Genomic DNA, 18,994 nt, shown 5'->3' with positions numbered 1-18,994 from the left:
CAACACCAGACACCCAATTTTTAGGATTTTATATCTGAAAACTCTCCTCTTTCATTCCTCACCCTCACTTCCCCATTCCTCTCTTTCCTAACAAACTTTCTTCCACAGCAAGGTATGTTTGGCTTTTTAAATTAAAATGTTAGTCAGGAAATGTCTATCTAAAGCATAAACAACAAGAAATCAGCATCATCAACCATTAAAAAAGAAAAGAAAAAAAAAACAATAGAAGAACTAAGCATAGAAATGATGAGATTAATAACAGATGGTACAATTATTTAGAAGTTCAAACTGCCTAATTTTATGCCTTTGAAGCTAGTACCAATAGCTAGGACTGCAGACATGATGAAGCCTATAGTATATCTACTCGGACCATATATCTGTCTCAGTAACTCTCTGCAATCCGTTTCAGAGAAGAATATGTTCCCAAAATTGCACTAACAAAACCGAGTCCAACGACGAAGATACTCGAAGCGATCTGATTTCATGGAAAAGGAGATTAAAGCATACAAATGTAAAGTTAAGCACTGATATCTCATTTAACATATTTGACAGAATATGAATCCTCACAATGAATCAAAATCAAAGACACTTCTATGAAAATGTTCCTTTTTATAAAGTTAGGAAAAACGCAAGGCTATATGGATATCATTGTGAAAAGTTCTGCTTTGTTTGATAAGCAGTTCAATTTTAATTTCCTATTATTGAAAATAGGACTTTTAGATGGAAAAAAACAAAAAACAAAAAAACAAGACGGCAAAAGTAGATAGTATTTATATTTTTAAAAATAATAATAATAATAATAACGACTAAAGTTCAATTTGATAAATTTCTTTGTTTTGGTTTTCAATTTTTTAAAATTAAGCTTATAACTCTACTACCATGTAAAATTTTCTTTGTTTTGCTATCCGCTCTCAACCAATATTTTAAAAGATTCAAGTCAAGTTTTGCGATTAATAAAAGTATGTTTCAATTGGATAACCATTTTGAAAAGCTTATACACTCTACTTCTAAAGTTCCACTCATCTATATAATGTTATCCTCTCTACTAATGTTTCTACAAAACCAAGCCAAGCCAAATTTTGAAAGAAAAAAAAAATCAAAAAACTCACTTTTGTTTCTATAATCTAAAAAGGAATTCAAGTGCTTCTTTAAGAAAAATTTAAAAAATAATAAGAAAACTGGGAGGAAACAGTTACAAATTTCAAAAGCAAAAATCTAAAAAATGAAATCGTTATCAAATAGGATCAAAATTTTTAAAAACTTGGTTTTGATTTATGAATTTGGTTAAGAGCTCAAGTGTAGCTTTAAGAAATGTGAAAACCATCGTAATAAGAAAATTAGAAGAAACAATTATACATATCAAAAACAGAAAACTAAAAATAAAATAATTAGATGAACATTTATTAAAAAGAGAATAAATATTTCTTTGAAAAAGAATAAATAAGGAATAATCAAGTTAAAATTATGCTTACCCGTATCTTTGTAGCTTCGCTTCCCATTATTTTTAGATAGCATACGGCTGGCATTATTACCGACTGAATCAAACACCATATCACATTTAAAAACAAAACCATAAGTGTACTTTAAAATAATAATACTCGTAATAAACAAAATAAAACCAATCCGCAAGACAATGAACAAGTCATGTCTCCAACTCTTAGTAGAATTTAGAAAATGATATAAACAGATCATAATTTATAATTTTCATCAACCTTTTCACATACTGCTCAAGTACATAAGATACATTTTAAAGAATACATATTAGAAGTATCAAGATAAATGGCAAGTAGAGCTATGGAAAAAAATTAGCTAAGTCAAAGTTAATTTGTTCAAGTATATCTTTCGGGGGCATACTAAAAGTCGAAGTTAATTAGCTAAGGAAAAAATTGTTAGGCTTTGACAAATATTAATATAAGAAATGCAGTTGTCCCACATCGGAAAGGTTCAAGGAAGTCATAAGTCCAAACACTATAAAAGGAGTCAAAACCTTTGGTTTTAAGTTGTCTTAATTAGAAACACTTTAAGTTTGGGTGTGCTAATTCTAGTTAAATTCTTTTATGTATTCTTTAGTTTGAGAGTAGGAAAATGGTATGAGTAGTATAAAATCTTTGAGAGAATGGTCTTGTAATTGGGGTCGTGTGATTATAACAATTTTTCAAATGGTGGACGTCTCTGTGACGAGCAATGATTTTCCTCTGAGTTTGGAGTTCTCTAAGTAAACTCCAATATTTCCTTTTTTTTTTTTTTTTAATTTCTCGATTATTTTCTGGTTATTCCGACAATAGAAGTTGGAGAATTTTTTCCAACAAAAATCTGTCAAAGTAAAACAATGGATGCAGACCTAAATCATCTTGCCTATCCTATTCATCATCTTCCATTTATTTTTTGGGATAAGGAAACATAACCTTCCATTTATTCAACCCCGATTTCTTATTTTCTTTAATCCTTTCTTTTTTTCTTTTTTTCTTCTTCTCTTTTCAGTCTCCTTATTTCTTCATCATTCCTTCTCTCTTCTTGTTTCTCAATCTCTTTCCTTATTTCTTTCTTTCTTATTTTTCTTCATGACGGTTTCTCTTTATTATGCACTCTCTTCTCCATTTCACATTTTATTCTCCATGTCATCTCTCTTCTTGTTTGTTTTTCTTTTTTTTTTAAAAATCTTTTTCTCACAATTATTAGTTTAGTTTGTACAGAGTTACGAACATTGACCAAAACCAACTGAATTGAAAAATAGGAACAAAAATGTTTCAAATCAAGGCCAGCGGACTAGATAGATCAGAGCCAGAAAATTCTTTCATATTAGTGTTGAGGATAGGCCGTCGTGAGCTAGACAGGGCAAAAAAATGAAGACAGCCGATGAAGCAGAGAAAGAGAAGAAGAAGACAGAAGGACAAGGAAGTAGAGGAAGAAAAAAGAAGCGGCATCAAGGTTGATCAATGGTGGTAGGCAACGGTTGGCCATGGTCAGCAACGTTGAGGTGAAGGTGGGAGGAGAGAGAATAGAAAGGGAATAGAAAGGCAAGGATTAGTTGAGGTCTAGGCTGCACCTAATCTCTCATATATTCTCGTTAAAAATTATTCAATTTTTTTAAAAAAAATGGACAAATGGAAAATTTTTATTGGGCAACTAAACAGCACCCAAGTTTTTTTTAATAGAAAAAAAAATTCAAAATTTTTAATTATTTAAACTCAAAAAACTAAATGCATTCACTCAAACCTCATGACCATAAGTGTACTTTTCTATTAATTTAAAAAAAAAAAACAAAAACAAAAAAAAAAAACAAACAAACAAACAAACCCTAATAATTCAAAATTTGCACAAACTGAGAAATGGCCAACTCCCTTTTTCTTAAAACTACAAGCAAATTGCTAATTCTCATTGTTCCTGGCAATTAATCAAAGCTAACCAACTTAATAGCTAATAGCCCCATAGGGTGACCATATAAAATCTAACATATTAACAATTCATTAGGTACAATACAACTAGCTATGAGCTAAAACAAAGAGCATTGTTAACATGATTACAATCTCATCAAGAAAAAGAATCAACCAGATGCACTTACCACAAGTATGCTGAGAAGAGAGCCAATCAAAGCCATCACCAGTCCTACAAACAACATAAAATGTCAATTCTAATTACGCTCAATTCATCTGCCATGTTCAGACAAACCGTTCATGAAAAGTCCAAACTTTTGGCTTTACAGCTAGATGCTTAATCAATGAGCTCCTAGCATGAAAGTACATATGAGCTAACAATTTTGGGTTACTAGATGAAAGTTAGATTTTAGGAAGGGTTGCCATCATATATCACATTAGTGGAAATAGTATCGTCATCTACTAAATTACACTCCATTAAGTTAACTTCAAAACGATAGTAGACCAATTACTGAAAACTTGAAGAAGACATAGTTACCAAAAAAGGGAAGTAGGAAAGCCACGCAAACGGAAGAAGCAACAAGGGCTGTTCTTAGAAGAATGAAACACATGTAGCTATTTGAAATTCTAGAAGGTAGTAGCTCCTCTATACTTCTTGCCAATGGATTCATCAACAGTGCATATTTGAGCAATGTCAAGGAAGCAAATTCAATCATCGGTCCAAACATAAAATATTTTGCCACTTAGTTTTCCAAAATGATTCCCCTATCTAAAAAGGATATTTGGTTAATGGATTGATAACCTGTAAAAGAATTAAGATTGATCAGAAATATTGCAAGCCAAAGACGCCTAAAGTTTAGCTGAGAAACAAAAGAACAAGACAACACTTACTGTTGTCCACACTGCAACTTTGGAGCTAAAAGCATGTTTTGGCATATTCAAAGTTATCTGGGATAATGTATTTTGGCCAAACATGAGAAATCCGATGATAGCAACCCCTCCATAAAGTAGCACACACAAAATAAAGCTGCAAAAGATTAAAAAAAAATAAATAAATAAATAAATAAATTAGAAGCATCAAGCTAAATGGCAAGTAAAGAGCATCCCAAGTCTTGACATGTACCATACTATTAGCGCCTTGGTGAAATTTGTTTTATCTGCCATAGATTGATATATATTTGGAAACACGGTGTGGCCAGAATAACAAAATCCATACACACCAATTGCAAAAGGAATACCCTTCCAGTTCACTGCTTCACCAGTTTGGTGAAACCCAATGCCACCAAATGTACCGAGAAATATTAAGCAGAGTCCTATTAAGATGGTTGCGATGACCCCACCAGCTGAAATCAACATTAAGTAGATGGTTTCATCTATATATCCAAATTATCAAGGTCAGCATAGAGTAGAAAAATTAGTCTTATACGATACATTACCTGACAGGTATGAGATCACACGGAGATCTCTCAGCCAAACAGTAGGCAAAACAATCAGTGCAGTCAAAATTCCGAAAAGATGCATAGAGTCCAACTGAATACTCCCCAAACTCAACGATGCTCCAGGAAATAGACTGGTTAGATTGTCTCCTTCCAAGTTAATAAATTCAACACAGTAACACTGTATGTGTAGAGAAGATCAGAGTTTAGCAAAATGAAGTACCTTTCTTTTGAAAGGATAATGGTGAAGATAGATTAGAGATTCACTTACATATAATTCCAGATATAAAATGATCTGCACCAACGTTTCAGAAACATAATATTAGCAATTCTTCTGGAAGAAATCACCAATTATGCATGCAGAAATCTATAATTGCGTAACTAGAACTTGACTGTTGTTGAAAAAACTGAATCTAAACGAAATCTCACACACGAAGTTTGTGGTCAGGCAAGAAAAAAGCAACCAGTTCAATGCAGACGCACATTACCAACATTGACATTTCATATGCACTAACAACAGAGTACAAATCTGGAAACTGGTGTACACTTTGAAAGCAAAAATCAATATTATATATGTGAAAACCATGCATAATGAGATCGTAAACTCACAGAGACAAAAAGACGTCCAAATTTTCCATAGGCTGCTTCTCCTATATCTGGGTATGTTATGACTCCCTCTCTCTTCTCGAAACAGTACCTCATAAGTGTGGCTGTGTAACAACACACAATGGCAAAAAGAACCAGAACTCCCAAACTGGCCCAGCCAGCTTCCTTTACAGTAAAAGGTGTGGAGAGAAGTCCTACTCCAGCCAATACATTGATTCCTGTCTCAGAGCGGACACATGACCCAAAAATAAATATACATATTGTTAGAAATTTAATAAATCACTGAGCTGCATTGTTTCTCATAACTAATAGCACTTTCATCATAAGAACAAACAAATCACGCAAGGAAAATTTTTCAGAGAAAGTTTATACATGAAAAAGTACAGAACAACAGAAAACATAGGCTACCATTGAAGATGGTCTGTGTGAAGCTGCACCCACGACCAATAGGTAATTCACCAGTCAATTGCTTAGAAAATGTGGCTCTCTCTGACCTTAGTGATTGAATTCTTGACAAGTTATCAAAATCCTCATTTTGATCAGCGCCACCATGAACTGATAACAAAGGAGCTTTTGCATCCATTTCTAAACTACTTCTACTAAGATTCTGCAAGCTTGTTTGCAATATACTTGGAACGCGGAACGTTCCAAAATTTGGTGAAGCCATGATTGTATAAGAGTCCGTTGCTTCTCTGCCAAAGGAAAAACAATGCAGGATAAACAGCAGCACCAAGAACCAACTGCTCAAAATTTCGAATGCATGACCAATTTTCAACAAATTTTCACTTTAAATACATGTTAAGAATCAATTCCCTAACTCCAGAGACATACTTCTACGTTCCATATCTCAAATCAGTAAAATAGTAAAATTTTTACTAAATAATTTGTCCTCTACCATAAATGACGAGTTCGGACTACATCACATTTAACAAAAAGCAAACTCTACTAGTAAATAGTAAATACTACCTGGATTCTCAATAGACATTTTAGACTTGCTAACAAACTCCACTTGGATATGTCAGAACCTAAGAACATCGAACAAAAAAGCATATAGAACAAACCAAACTTCATGAATGAACTCCAGAATCACGAATGACAGAATTTAGCCATTATTACCAGCCAAACCAACCGGTTCTACAAGTTTTTTCTTCTCATTAGTCATTCATTATTCGCAAAGAGAAAACAAAAGACAGAACATTGAATACACGGAGCCAGCCACCTGTTCGCTGTCACTCAAACTGAACTCCACAGAAACAAATCAATGATAAACAATCCAGAATTCAAAAAAAAAAAAAAAAAAAAGTTTCTCTACATGAACAAAAGCAAATAAACAACTCAACCAACCCAAACATCTGTCTGGATAGATTTCAGATTGCCAAAAGCAACAGAGTCAATACAATTTTCCCTTGGCTTCAACTCACTAAATCGTTTTCTCTCTCACAGTTTGAAAATGCAACTTGAAGAGAAAAACCAGAGTATCCGCCGGAGAACGAAAAACGCGAGAAACGCAGCCAAAAGAAAGGTAAAGAAGAAGAAGCAAAATGCAAACAGATTATACTGGTACAGCGTTACGCCAACATCCACTCTCTAAGGTACCTAAGTAGTTCATTATTCTGATTCCATAGATGCATACAAGAATTTTCCTCCACTTAACTCTCAATCACAGTCCTCACATACAATCTCTTCAGAGCATGCTCTTTTATTTACAGAGTAACGGCCATTCATTTTATGAACATCGTAACTTAGAGAGAGAGAGAGAGAGAGAGAGAGAGAGAGATTAAAATATATATACAATAAAAACAGAAACAAAATCCGAAACGAAAACGGCGAAGTTCACCTGTAACTCTGTGGCCATTGCTGAGAAGTGAAAGTGGAGGTCCGACCTCCGAGGCCGTTGGGAGCATCGTCAGCGTCGCTGTAGGTGCTGTAGGTGCTGTTGCTGCGATCCTCCATGCTTTTGGTGCGTTCAAAGTCGTCGTCGGCAGAGTCATCGTGGTCGAGAAAGAACTCGGAGTCGGCATCGTTGGTCTTGTCAGCCATGGGGGGAAGGGAAAGGGGAGAGAATGGGAATGAGCAGGAAGAAATTTGGGGTTTGAGAACGTTGGAATTTGATTAATGTTTTGTGTTTTTGGTTATGGCGTTTTCATTTTGGCGTATAACGCTGGAAGGAAGGAAGGAAGAGACCGAGCGAGAGAGGTTTTCATGATCATGATTGCGGTGGCCGAATTTCTGACGTCTTGTATTGTACGGATCAGTTTCTTTTCTTTTCATCTGCCGACGTGTCGGAAATCGTGACTGACAATGAAAATGGCGTTGCTTTACCCTTTCTTGTCATTTTAATCTTAACAGACTATCCATCCCTCTTCCCCACTTTTTTCTGCTTCTTTCCTTTCTATTCCTTTCTTTCCTATCCGTATTCAATTTTCAAAATTATCTCGGGAGTATCTATCTTTCTATATTTTACCAAATTGTCGACGAATGATCAGAAATAACATCCTCTTTTATCTTTCAAAACTAATATGTCGTTAAACTAGTTTTTTTAGTGGATCTCGGATGAGATCGACACTGAGATTTAGTTAAAAATTTTATTTTTCTAATTTATTGATTATTTTGACCCTTTGATCTTTCTCGATAAGAGATTAAACATCGACATTTTAGTAATTTTTTCAAATATTAGATAATGTATGCATACCTTATACCAAATCTTATAAATATTCAAATTTTCTCCCACTTCGATTATCTTTAACGAATATTATATTTAATTCTTATGTAATTTTATGCATGTTTATGAATTTATAAATTTTCAAATGAATTTACCAATTAAATTTTATTGCATTTTGATTTTTAAATTTTGGGAAAGATTATATTTTACAAAAAAAAAAAAAAAAAAGTAAGATATGGAAAATATATAAAATTCTGATATTAATCTGTCTGAGAATTCACCTATTAATCTTCCCAAGATTCATACCGAGATTTTATATATTTTTCATATTTTATCTTTTTTTAAAAAAAATTAATCTTTCCAAAAATTTACCAATCAAAATCAATCATCTAAGATTTATCTAAAAAATTCATTTGGATTATTGGTAAATTGATTTGGAAATTAGAAATTTGGCTAAAGATTTAAAAAAATACGTAAGATTTTGATAAATTTTGAAAATATATAAGATTTAGGAAGATCGTATAAATTACTAGAATCTCGGTAATCTCTTTGAGATGTGTCGAATCTCGGTGGTTGGTCTCGCTCGAGATGGATCGAGAAAAGCTATTTGAACGAATTTTCAAAAAATATGTTAGTTTTGTAAGTTACAAACTTAAAGGTATTATTTTTTATAATTTTTTGTTATAATGTGATATATGTTAATTTTTTTTATTTTTTAAATATTTTGATTATTTTTTAGCGTGAATGATGGATACACTTTAGTATTATCCTTCAATTTTTACGCTTTGTTACTAAATGATAAATAATAATGATGATGATGGCGGCATGAACTTTGTTGTTATGTTCTTTTAAATCTTTATTGTTATAAATGTTGGTAACTATCTTTAAAACTAAAAATTCATTGAAATGTTAAACAAAGATAGTAATTATTCTATCGTTTCAGATTATCGCCACACCTTTTATTATTATTTTAATACTCGTAGTGTGTATAAAAAATTAAGGCAAATATTGTAAAGTTGAAGGTTTTTTTATTAATTATACTTATTTTAATTACAGGTTTAGTCCTTTAACTTTTATATTTATCTCAATATGACACTTAACTTTCAAAAGTGTCAAATAGGATCATAAATTTTCAATGTTATGAAGGAGAAATTTGTACGGATGACCCAAAAATTGGACCCAAAATGTCAAATGACCCTTTTTTAAAAAATAATGTCAATTGACCCTCTGCTGACATCATCGCCATACCAAATTACTTAATTTGCCCTTACTTCGCCTTCTTACCTTTTTACTGAGAAAACCCACCAAAACTAAACTATTCTTCATTCAAATTTTCCAAAGCTAACGGCTTCATATCGCTCATAAACGAAAACAAACTATTTCCGGCTTGCAAACGATTCTACTTCCAGCTTGCAATCGAATCTTATCGATAAATCTTTCTTTCAATATGGTTTTTTTGTTTGTTTTTTTGGTTTTGGATGTGTTCTGTGGTTAAAGACGAGTAGAAAGAGTTTTTGAGCCAGATAAGTGAGAGTGAAATCGGTAGAGCGACGCCGAAGAGAGCGACATCGGAGAAATAAGTGAACCTATAGTTTTTTTGTTTGTTTTTCTGATTTTTGATGTGTTATGTGGTTGAAGACAAGTAAAAAGAGAGAATGTGAGAGAGATAAGGGAGAGCGACACCAGAGAGAGTGACACCAGCGAGAGCCATTCTAGCAAGAGCGATGTCAGCGAGAGCGAATCTAGCAGATTTAAACAAAATGTTGTTTTACATTTTTTTTCTGAAGGAGTTTATTGATCGAATTTTTTAATAAATGCATGAGTGATTTAAGATGGCTACACGTTTCAGAATAGCCGAAGCTGACTGATTTCCCGGTCAAGTAACTAGTTTGGCCCACATTGCCAATGCAAACAAGATTGTCAAAGAGAAGCTCACGCCAATGCAGTTGGCCATGTTCAAGAGAACAGTTTTTGGGCGATTTGTTGACGTTGATATGGTGTTTAACAGCCCAATTGTCTATCACATGTTGCTCATAGAAGTGAAGAGGACAAAATTAGACTCAATGACATTCTCTATCTGTGGGAAGGTTGTCACCTTTTCGAAGAATGACTGGTTTGTGGCAATCCTCATCACGAGTTGATCGAAACCAGCAGTCCTCATATGAACAATCAAGTATTTTGGTAATCGAGTGACAAAGGACACTTTACACCTCCGTGAACTCAAAGAAAAATACAAGGACTTAGAGTTTGAAAACGATGATGATGCTGTGAAGATCAACCTAGTTTACTATATTGAGGTCGCAATGATGGGAAAAAACAAGCAGAAAAATGCAGTCGATCTAAAACGTTTCAATGACGTTCAAAGCTTGGAGTACTATAATAGTCTTGATTGGGGTACCATTATTTGAGAGAGGACATTGGATGCCCTAAAGACTGCCTTGAATGATCAGAGTAGTCTATACAAGACGAGGGTCAAATCAAATAAAAACTACGTTGTGAAGTACTCCTTACGTGGATTTCCACAAGCGTTCCAAGTAAATTTGTTTAACATAATAATCATGTTGTTTGATCTAACATTACTATTGTTATTAATATATTTTAAATTTTATTTAGATATGGACGTACGAGATCCTAGCTTCATCGATAGCTGGAAACATTGCGGAGCGAAGGAGCAAGGTGGCTTTGCCCCGCATATTACGATGGTCATGCTCCCACTCAGTGTCCTTCAAAGTACTCGAGAGAGAGATATTCGAGTCTAACAATGTACGTTTACTCTATGCATAACATGTTTATCTGGTTGTTAAATTGACACTAACCAGTTTACTGGGTTGTTAATGCAGATAAAGGTTAAAGAGGGCACTGTGATGTCAAATGCTGAAAGGGAGTTTCGGGATGCCCCAGTGGAACGACGACCTATATTTGAGCTAGGTGCGGATGATGATAGTTCTAAAAGTGGCTCAAGGTCGATGAGTGAGGGGGGTAGTCCCGAGAGTGAAAGTGACAGTGATGATCATCGTGGAGATGATAATGATGAGGTTGTCAGGGTGGAGGGAGGGGATGAACCCAAGCATTTTGAGCACAAGGATGCTGAATATGGAAGGGTGGAAGGAGGGACATACACATGTAGTGATGATATGTTCCATGATATGATAGAGGACGTACGCGAGGAGGACGAGTTGAACCAAGTTTATGTATTTCATGCGGACTCCGGTACAGAGCGACCTGTGGATGAGGAGTGTTCTGAGTGTGCTGCCCGCTGCAGGGAGGGAGCCAATGCAGACGAGTTTACTTATTCGTACATGCGGTTCATTGACAGCGCACTATTGAGGTTGGATGGTCGTATATCAAGTTTAGATATTCGTGTCTCCAATATGGAGGAAATGACTGACATGAAAGGGCAATTGTCGACCATCCTGTCATTGTTGTAGTCTATGTGCAAGGTTTGCATCATTTTATTTCTTTATGTGTTTAGCTTTTATGTGTTCGTGAACTCACCATTTTACTTTACTAATTGAAGGGTTCCACGATGAATGAGAAGACGACCATGTCACCCATCCCATCTCGGGAGCCCGATACGACTGCGACTGCCTCTGACACTCCCATCCCCATCCCCCCTCTACAGCCCGATACCACCCCTTCATCTACTCCCAACCCCCCTGTACAGCCCGATACCACCATTACCACGACATCACCGATTGACGTCGAACCTATACAGGTCAACGTCCCACAAACAAAGCCCGACATGTCTGCCTTACTCACCATGCCACATACAGAGGCTGACATGTCTGGCATCCCAGAGACACTTCTGGGATTGTTACGACCACAGAAGGAGTTCCATTGGTGAGTAATTTATTGATCAGTAATCTTTGTTTATATTTTTATATTTCTTGATGAGTAACGTTTTGTTATCTTTTTATGTAGGATTCTTGAAGAATTAGTCGTAAGAGAAAATCAGTTGATAAATATACACCCCCAGCCTAAGTAAAGAAGAAAAGTGTGGCTAAACATCCTCTCACAGGTGTAGCTACGTCAACATCTAGATCGATCGTCACATATAATATAGCACATGCCATTCCACACAATATCATGATAGAAATAATGGGCTGGATCTCGGACGATAATACAAACAACGAGGTTCAAGAGAACTTCTTCAAACCACTCGACAAACAATTCTTTAAGGAATTGATTACCTCGAATTCGTTGGTCGAGTGCGATGTAAGTGTCCTAGTCTTTACGTCTTTACATGTTGGCTATCGTGTACTTTTACTGACATATTATTTTTTCGTACAGACCATAAACACTTTATTTTATTTTATGAAAAATAAATTTTATACCCGACTCGACATGTACATGCATAAGTTCACCATCTTGCCAATTGGTGTAATGGTAAATTTTGATATTTCGTTTCTTAACTTCTTATTTCGTTAAGTTTCCTGGTCTTTACTTCTTTACTTAACTTCTCATTTTATTTGACAGAGTCACCTCAATGCTTGTGGTGGAGTATTTAAACGAATAAAGAATAAGTCACTTCTGGAGGCTGCCCTAGCTTGGGAAGATAAAGACACGTATAAAGACTACGTCACCGGTAAATTCAATGTCAAATGGGCAGATGTGGATTTCGTTTACACGACGATGAATATCAGTGACCACTGGACGGTCCTTGCCATGGACATTAACAGAGGCCACATATTCGTGTTCAATTCACTTCCGTCATACACACCAATGACAAAGCTGTGACGTGGATCGATCGAAGCTGGACCTATCCATAGCCCGTTGGAAAATCTCGTGACCTAAGAACGTCGACATACAACACGGGTCGCTTGATTGTGGCATCTTCGCAATAAAACTTCTGGAACACCTAGTGACTAGTGCTGATCCATCCGTAATCACTCAGGAGAAGATGAGTGAATATAGGATGCAATTAGCGTGTCAGCTATGGGCAAACACTCCATATCTTTTATATGTATAGAACATTGTATTTTTTATTTTTTGTAAAAACATTCATTTATTTTTTATGTATGTAAAAACATTCGTTCATTTTTTATGTATGTAAAAACATTCATTGTATAATTGAACATATATTTTTTATGAAAGTTCAAAATTCAAAGTTCAAAGTTCAAAGTTCAGTACCAGAATTTTATCAGAACATGCATTTTTTATGTATAATGGAGCTACTGCTCTTTTTATTATATAATTGAATTGAACTTTTATTTTTTATGTAAGTTCAAAGTTCAAAGTTCAATATCAAAATTTTATCAAAACATGCATAATTGAGCTTAGAACATTATATGGTTCAAGGTTCAAAGTTCAAAGATTGAGAGAGCGAGATGTTAAGAGAGAGCGAGATGTTCAGAGAGAACGAGATTGTGAGAGTATTTGTTATCCATTTTGTTACAAGTATGAGGATTAAGAGAGTATGAAGTCATTGTTTTTTGTTACACGTATGAAGATTGAAAGAGTATTTGTTATCCACTTTCGTTACAACTATGAAGATTGATAGAGTATGAAGTTATTGTTTTTTGTTTTCAGTATGAAGATTGAGAGAGTATGAAGTTATCCATTTTTGTTACAAGTATGAAGACTGAAGGAGTATGATGATGCAGAGAGTATAAAGATTGAGCGAGTATAAATATTGCTATTATATAAATACTCCTGCTTGTTATTGTTTTCTGTTTACAAGATGAAAGTATGAAGTATCAAGTGTTACAAGTATGAAGTATAAAAAACAATGAAGTATGTTACAAGTATGACATATGAAAAAATTGTCAATGGTATTTATAACTAAACTGGATGAGGGGTGTTTGTGTCTCGGTCTTTGGCATTTTCGGCACGTCACACGATTGTAAGCGGTTAAGTACAATTTTGGTGGTTATGTCCATAATTCCCACACCGACCACACTTCATTAATCTGCGAAATTCTCCTTTGGATGGTATTCTTCTCACTCTCCGTCGCCCAGCTTGTGGCACAAACTTCGGAGGAAAGATAATCTTTTCTACGTATCCAGAAGGTATCTTCCATTCATATATGTGGCCAAGTGGATTTATAGGCTCCGCATACACAGTCATTAGATAGTCCACTGTATAAAATTGATTGCAAAAGCCGTGGATGGGTATATTTCTTTCCTTAGCAACAACAATTGCATGGGAACATGGGATACCAAGTGAGTCAAATTCCTCACACGTGCATTCCTTCGTGTGAAGATTGACAATACTGTCAAATCGATTATCTCGCACGTGTACCTGATAACAATCAATAGACTCCATCCGATATCGTCTGCCCTTATCAACTTCATTTGCCAATTGGGTTTCACAGTAGTCAGAGTGCAATGACATTCGAGATGTCCAGTAATTCCTTCGTTCGTAGAACCACGATTGGAACATTCCTCTAACATGTTCAATCAAGCATACTATGGGCATCAGTCGATACTCTTTAGTTAAGAATTGAAACACTCTGCACTGTTGGATGTCATGTTATCATATCTTCGATCTATTTGGTAAACCTGTGCCCACCTTTGAAGACTGATGTCTTCTAAATATTTCGTGACAGCACCGTCTCTAAAACTGGGGAGTTCGTCCCATTTTATCTGGAACCCTATCATGCGAAATGCCCTTGCTGCATCTCTAAATATCCCAACAACCGTGCTATCCTTAAAGTTTATAACCAGATTCTGTTCTATATGCCATATGCACAATCCATGAAATGCTGTGGAAAAAAATGCACGAATAGCATTGCCAATAGATACTATCCGATCAAACACAAACACCAGATTATCGGGTTCTCCGATACTGCATTTCAAGTTTGACATAAACCATTTCCATGATCTTTCGGTTTCATTGTCCACTATTGTATATGCTAGTGGGTATAACTGATTGTTCCCGTCCATAGAAACCGCAACCAACATGGTGCCTTTGTATTTTCCTTTCAAGTGCGACCCATCAACAATAATACAAGGCCGATAGCTTGAAAAACCTCTAATACAAGGCCCTAATGCCATAAACATATACTTGAAATGCACCTCATCTTCAAGTTCGATCTCAAAGACTGTACCCAGATTCTCTATTTTTAGCACTTCTCCATAGGCATGTAGTATGGAGTATGAGTATTCTAGAATACCTCTAGTGAGATCATACGCGGCTTCCCTTGTACGCCACGATTTATCATAACTTATGTTCACGCCATAATCTCTCCTCATATCCTCAATGATATGACAACGTTTATAAACACGTCCTATGCCCGTGAACTTATCTTTGATGAGTTGACCAACAACCGTAGCAGTTGTTTGTCTATGGTCGTGATTCAAAATTCCTATGGAACATGTGTGCGAACTGCAGTACTTTGTGATCTTGAATATATCAGACCCTTCCATTTTGACTGCACGAAGGCTCCACTTACATGTCTCCCCAATGCATTTGACAGTGAACAGAGATTTGGTTGATTTCCTGACCTTAAATTCAAAATTTCTGTTCATGGACAGAATAGACAATCTCATTTTCAAGTCCTTTTTGCTCAAAAATAGTTGACCAACTTCAACGTCCTCTGTCCCAAATGAAGAGGTGTCAGGCATAATCAACTCTATCCTATGACTTGAAGACACTGATGGTGGAACTACTGAAGCTGCTGTAGAACGACGCACATCTCCATGATCACGATCCATTTCATTCAATCCTGCTGGTTGCTCATTCACATTCACATCCACATCCACTGAAGGACCACAATCCATATAATCGAATGTTGATGGTACAGTGTTGGTAGACAATGAAATATCATCATCTTCTCGACGAAACTGATATGATTCCTCGTATTGTCTGTCCACAGCCGTATCATCATGACTCACATCTCCAAACCCCATTCCAACCCTTTCGTCATGTTTAGACTTCAACGTTACAATTATCTGAAGTCTACTGACCTCTTCTCGCAAAAGAAAGAAGTCAAGATCATCATCATCCGTTATGCATTGTGGAGGGGATTCAAATTCAATATTATATTTAACTTTCAGGATAAGATCAAACTCTGAAGAACTGATTTCTGTAGCCTTGTAAATGCGAGATTTAAGTTCTTCATAATTCACTGTAGGGGGCACAACGATTCCTTTCAACTATCCCCCAATATACGAACTTTCATTCTCATCCCAAGCACCTCCAAATCGAATAAATAAACACTTTCCTGTCATCCTACAAAGCAAGAGAACATTTGTCATTAAGCTGTACAAGCAATTGAAGTGTACTCTCGCTTTCTCTCAAAATCTCGCTCTCTCAATCTCGCTCAAAATCTCGCTCTCGCTCTCTCTCTTACTCTTCCTCTTTCTTACTCTCTCCCAATAAAAAAATTTGTAATGCTACCTTTCCAGAAATAACACATCAAAAATAATTAAATAGACTCAAAATAATGTTTCACCTTTATGAAAAAGTTGTTATGTTCCTTTCTGAGAAAGCTCGTCTTGAAAATCTCCGTTCGAAAAATCTCCATTCAACAAAAAACCGTCGAAAACCAAGGAAGTAATCACCTTTGAAATGGAGTTTAGAGTTTAAAGAAATCACCATTGTATTGTTTAGGTATTATTGATTTGATTTGAGGCTTCCGTCGTGACATTTTGTCAAATCAACAGTACACTGACAAGCAATCACATCAACCAGGGAATTTCAAGCGAGAGCGAGAGCGTATAATCAGACAATAGCGAGATTTACCTCGTGAGGTCGGTGTAAGGGTAAATTAAGTAATTTAGTATGGGGATGATGTCAGCAGAGGGTCAATTGACATTATTTTTTTAAAAATGATCATTTGACATTTTTGGGCCCAATTTTTGGGTCATCCGTACAAATTTCCCGTTATGAAGGTCTTAAACATTAAAATCATCAAATGTGTTTCTAACATTTTCATTTTTTGTTTCTAAAATTTGATAAAAGTTTTAAAAAATAGGTCATTTTCAGTTTATATTTTATTTAAATTCGTTCATTCTTTGTTACAAAAGCTAGCCTTGGTTGGTTGGTAGGAAGCATGTCTTTTTTTTTTTTTGGCTTCTTGTCTTGGGTTCAAATTCCCAAGTATAACACCTCTTTTTATTTTATTTTTTATGTTTCTTTCTTTTCTATATTTCTATATTTCTTTTTTTTTTAAAAAAAATTTATATTTATTATTATTAGTTATATTTATATGTTAATTTAATTTAAAATTTTAAAAATTTAAACATTTAAATTTATATATTACTTTGATTTTAAAATCTAAAATTTTTAATATGAATATTTAAAACCTTTTGAATTTTGAATTTTAAAATTTGCGATAGATATGTTTATATATTATTTTTTATTATTTTTTATTTCTATTACATTTGAAACCAGTAGAATTTAAAATTTATGGATTTTATTTACTAAGTCATTCACATTTAGTTCAATTTAATATTTTACAACCACGACACTTACATAATAATATAATTAAGTTAGATAAGTTGGATAAGTTGGATTTGAGTCGACAACATTTAAGATAAATGACTTAAGTGATAAATAATATTGCAAATTAAATTTTAGCAACATATGAATGATGGAAACAATTATGTCGTCGTTAATTTTTCACCAGACTTGTGCATATTTAATAATGTAAATTATGCTTTATAATTATTTTTTATATTTTAATACATGCTATATAATTTTTTTATTTTACATAATTAAATTATATTTAAACTATAAAATATAAGAAAATGTAAGGAAAAAAGAATACAAGAAACAGTAAATGATTATCAAAAAATGTTTTGTTTCTATTTCTAGAAATAGTTACCAAATATATTTATGTTATTAGTTCTTAAAAAATAGGAAACAAGAAACAAAGAATATAAAACAGAAAACAGAAAACGGAATATAAAAAATGAAAACGTTATCAAACGAGTCCTTATATTCTCATTTATTTCGAGTCTCACCTATATTGTTAGAAAAAAACACATGCAACGAATTTAGAAACAAATACTTAGGCTAATTGAAAAATATTATTATTTTAAAAAAGGATTAAAATCAAGTACTTTTTAGATCATTTAGGAAAAACACGTTATTTTTGTAATTTTTAGTGGAGAGGCACACACATTTAGTGGTCCCATTAGATTACAAGGATTCAAGAGGATTTGATGTTTTGACGATAATTCAATTGTTTATAACATCGATAAATGAAAGCAATGATTTTGTCAACACGATGATAATGTTTGATGTATTAATGTTAGGGGCAAATTTACAACAATTCAAGCTCCCTCAACGTCAAGGATCTTCAATATTAATATTATTGTTTTCAAAACTTATTAGAGAAATATTATTGTTTTGAAACTTATTAGAAAAATATTGTTATTTTGGGAGTTCGAGGCTAGATGTCGAGGATTGAGGATTCGACTAATGTAAAGGTCGAACGTTGAGAACTCGACAAACAAAGAAAAACTTGGAAACAATATGTGATGAGAATCTCACTAATTTTGTATATTAGGTTGTCGAAGGTTGATGTTTTGTCATACATAAGTCGAAACTTCAACCCTTGACAAGGAAAATAAGTGGGTGAAGCTAATTTTGTGATGAGGATCTCGCTCTATAAGGAAATCTTGCTAATTTTGTGATGGGGATCTCGCATCGCTAGTTAAAGAAATGGAATCTCTAGAAGGCTAGAAATGTAGAAAGGGCTAGAAATGTGGGGTGAATCTCGTGAGCATCGCTAGGAAGACAATTTGTTAAAGAAATGCTTGAGGATCTCGCTCTAGAAGGAAATCTCACTAATTTTGTGATAGGGATCTCGCCCTAGAAAGGAATCTTGCTAGAAATGTGGGGTGAATCTCGTGAGCATCGCTAGGAAGACAATTTGTTAAAGAAATGCTTGAGGATCTCGCTCTAGAAGGAAATCTCACTAATTTTGTGATAGGGATCTCGCCCTAGAAAGGAATCTTGCTAGAAAT

General features: G+C 34.4%; 2 protein-coding genes across 4 annotated transcripts; both read right to left on the bottom strand.

Annotated features, from left to right (window-relative positions):
• Nucleotides 1-223: 223 nt before the first annotated feature.
• Nucleotides 224-7,779, bottom strand: LOC120092006 (Transmembrane amino acid transporter family protein). Of its 3 annotated transcripts, none has more exons than XM_090306547.1 (12): nucleotides 7,254-7,778; nucleotides 5,825-6,108; nucleotides 5,420-5,634; nucleotides 5,082-5,105; nucleotides 4,811-4,991; nucleotides 4,498-4,717; nucleotides 4,266-4,401; nucleotides 4,160-4,176; nucleotides 3,913-4,061; nucleotides 3,563-3,606; nucleotides 1,473-1,519; nucleotides 224-475 (listed from the first exon to the last, which is right to left on the bottom strand). In XM_090306547.1, the coding sequence occupies exons 1-11, from the start codon at nucleotides 7,454-7,456 to the stop codon at nucleotides 1,505-1,507; spliced, it is 1,488 nt and encodes a 495-aa protein (XP_090162673.1). In that variant the 5' UTR covers nucleotides 7,457-7,778; the 3' UTR covers nucleotides 224-475; nucleotides 1,473-1,504. The 3 variants fall into 3 exon arrangements, 2 of the variants coding, with proteins under 2 accessions (XP_090162673.1, XP_090162672.1); XM_090306546.1 differs by having other exon boundaries at nucleotides 1,473-1,535; nucleotides 7,254-7,777; XR_005485881.2 differs by lacking the exons at nucleotides 224-475; nucleotides 1,473-1,519 and having other exon boundaries at nucleotides 3,557-3,606; nucleotides 3,913-4,050; nucleotides 4,157-4,176; nucleotides 7,254-7,779.
• A 6,149-nt stretch (nucleotides 7,780-13,928) lies between these two features.
• On the bottom strand, nucleotides 13,929-14,495 carry LOC150032943 (uncharacterized). Its single transcript, XM_090307081.1, has one exon. It carries the CDS (start codon nucleotides 14,493-14,495, stop codon nucleotides 13,929-13,931), a length of 567 nt encoding a protein of 188 aa, XP_090163207.1.
• Nucleotides 14,496-18,994: the final 4,499 nt, after the last annotated feature.

The sequence above is a fragment of the Benincasa hispida genome, chromosome 11 (assembly GCF_027475165.1).
Source record: "Benincasa hispida cultivar pf3 chromosome 11, pf3_genome.v1.1, whole genome shotgun sequence".
NCBI lineage: Eukaryota > Viridiplantae > Streptophyta > Magnoliopsida > Cucurbitales > Cucurbitaceae > Benincasa > Benincasa hispida.
This window is presented reverse-complemented; position numbering and strand designations above follow the sequence as displayed.

Bases quoted from the DNA above. Each gene is read 5' to 3' on its own strand.
- LOC120092006 (XM_090306546.1), bottom strand. From the start codon at position 7,456: ATGGCTGACAAGACCAACGATGCCGACTCCGAGTTCTTTCTCGACCAC. The intron at 5,635-5,824 runs GTAGCCTATGTT...GCTCTGAGACAG, and splicing joins CACACAGACCATCTTCAATG to GAATCAATGTATTGGCTGGA. The intron at 4,718-4,810 runs GTAATGTATCGT...TGTTGATTTCAG, and splicing joins TGTGATCTCATACCTGTCAG to CTGGTGGGGTCATCGCAACC.
- LOC150032943 (XM_090307081.1), bottom strand. From the start codon at position 14,495: ATGCCCATAGTATGCTTGATTGAACATGTTAGAGGAATGTTCCAATCG.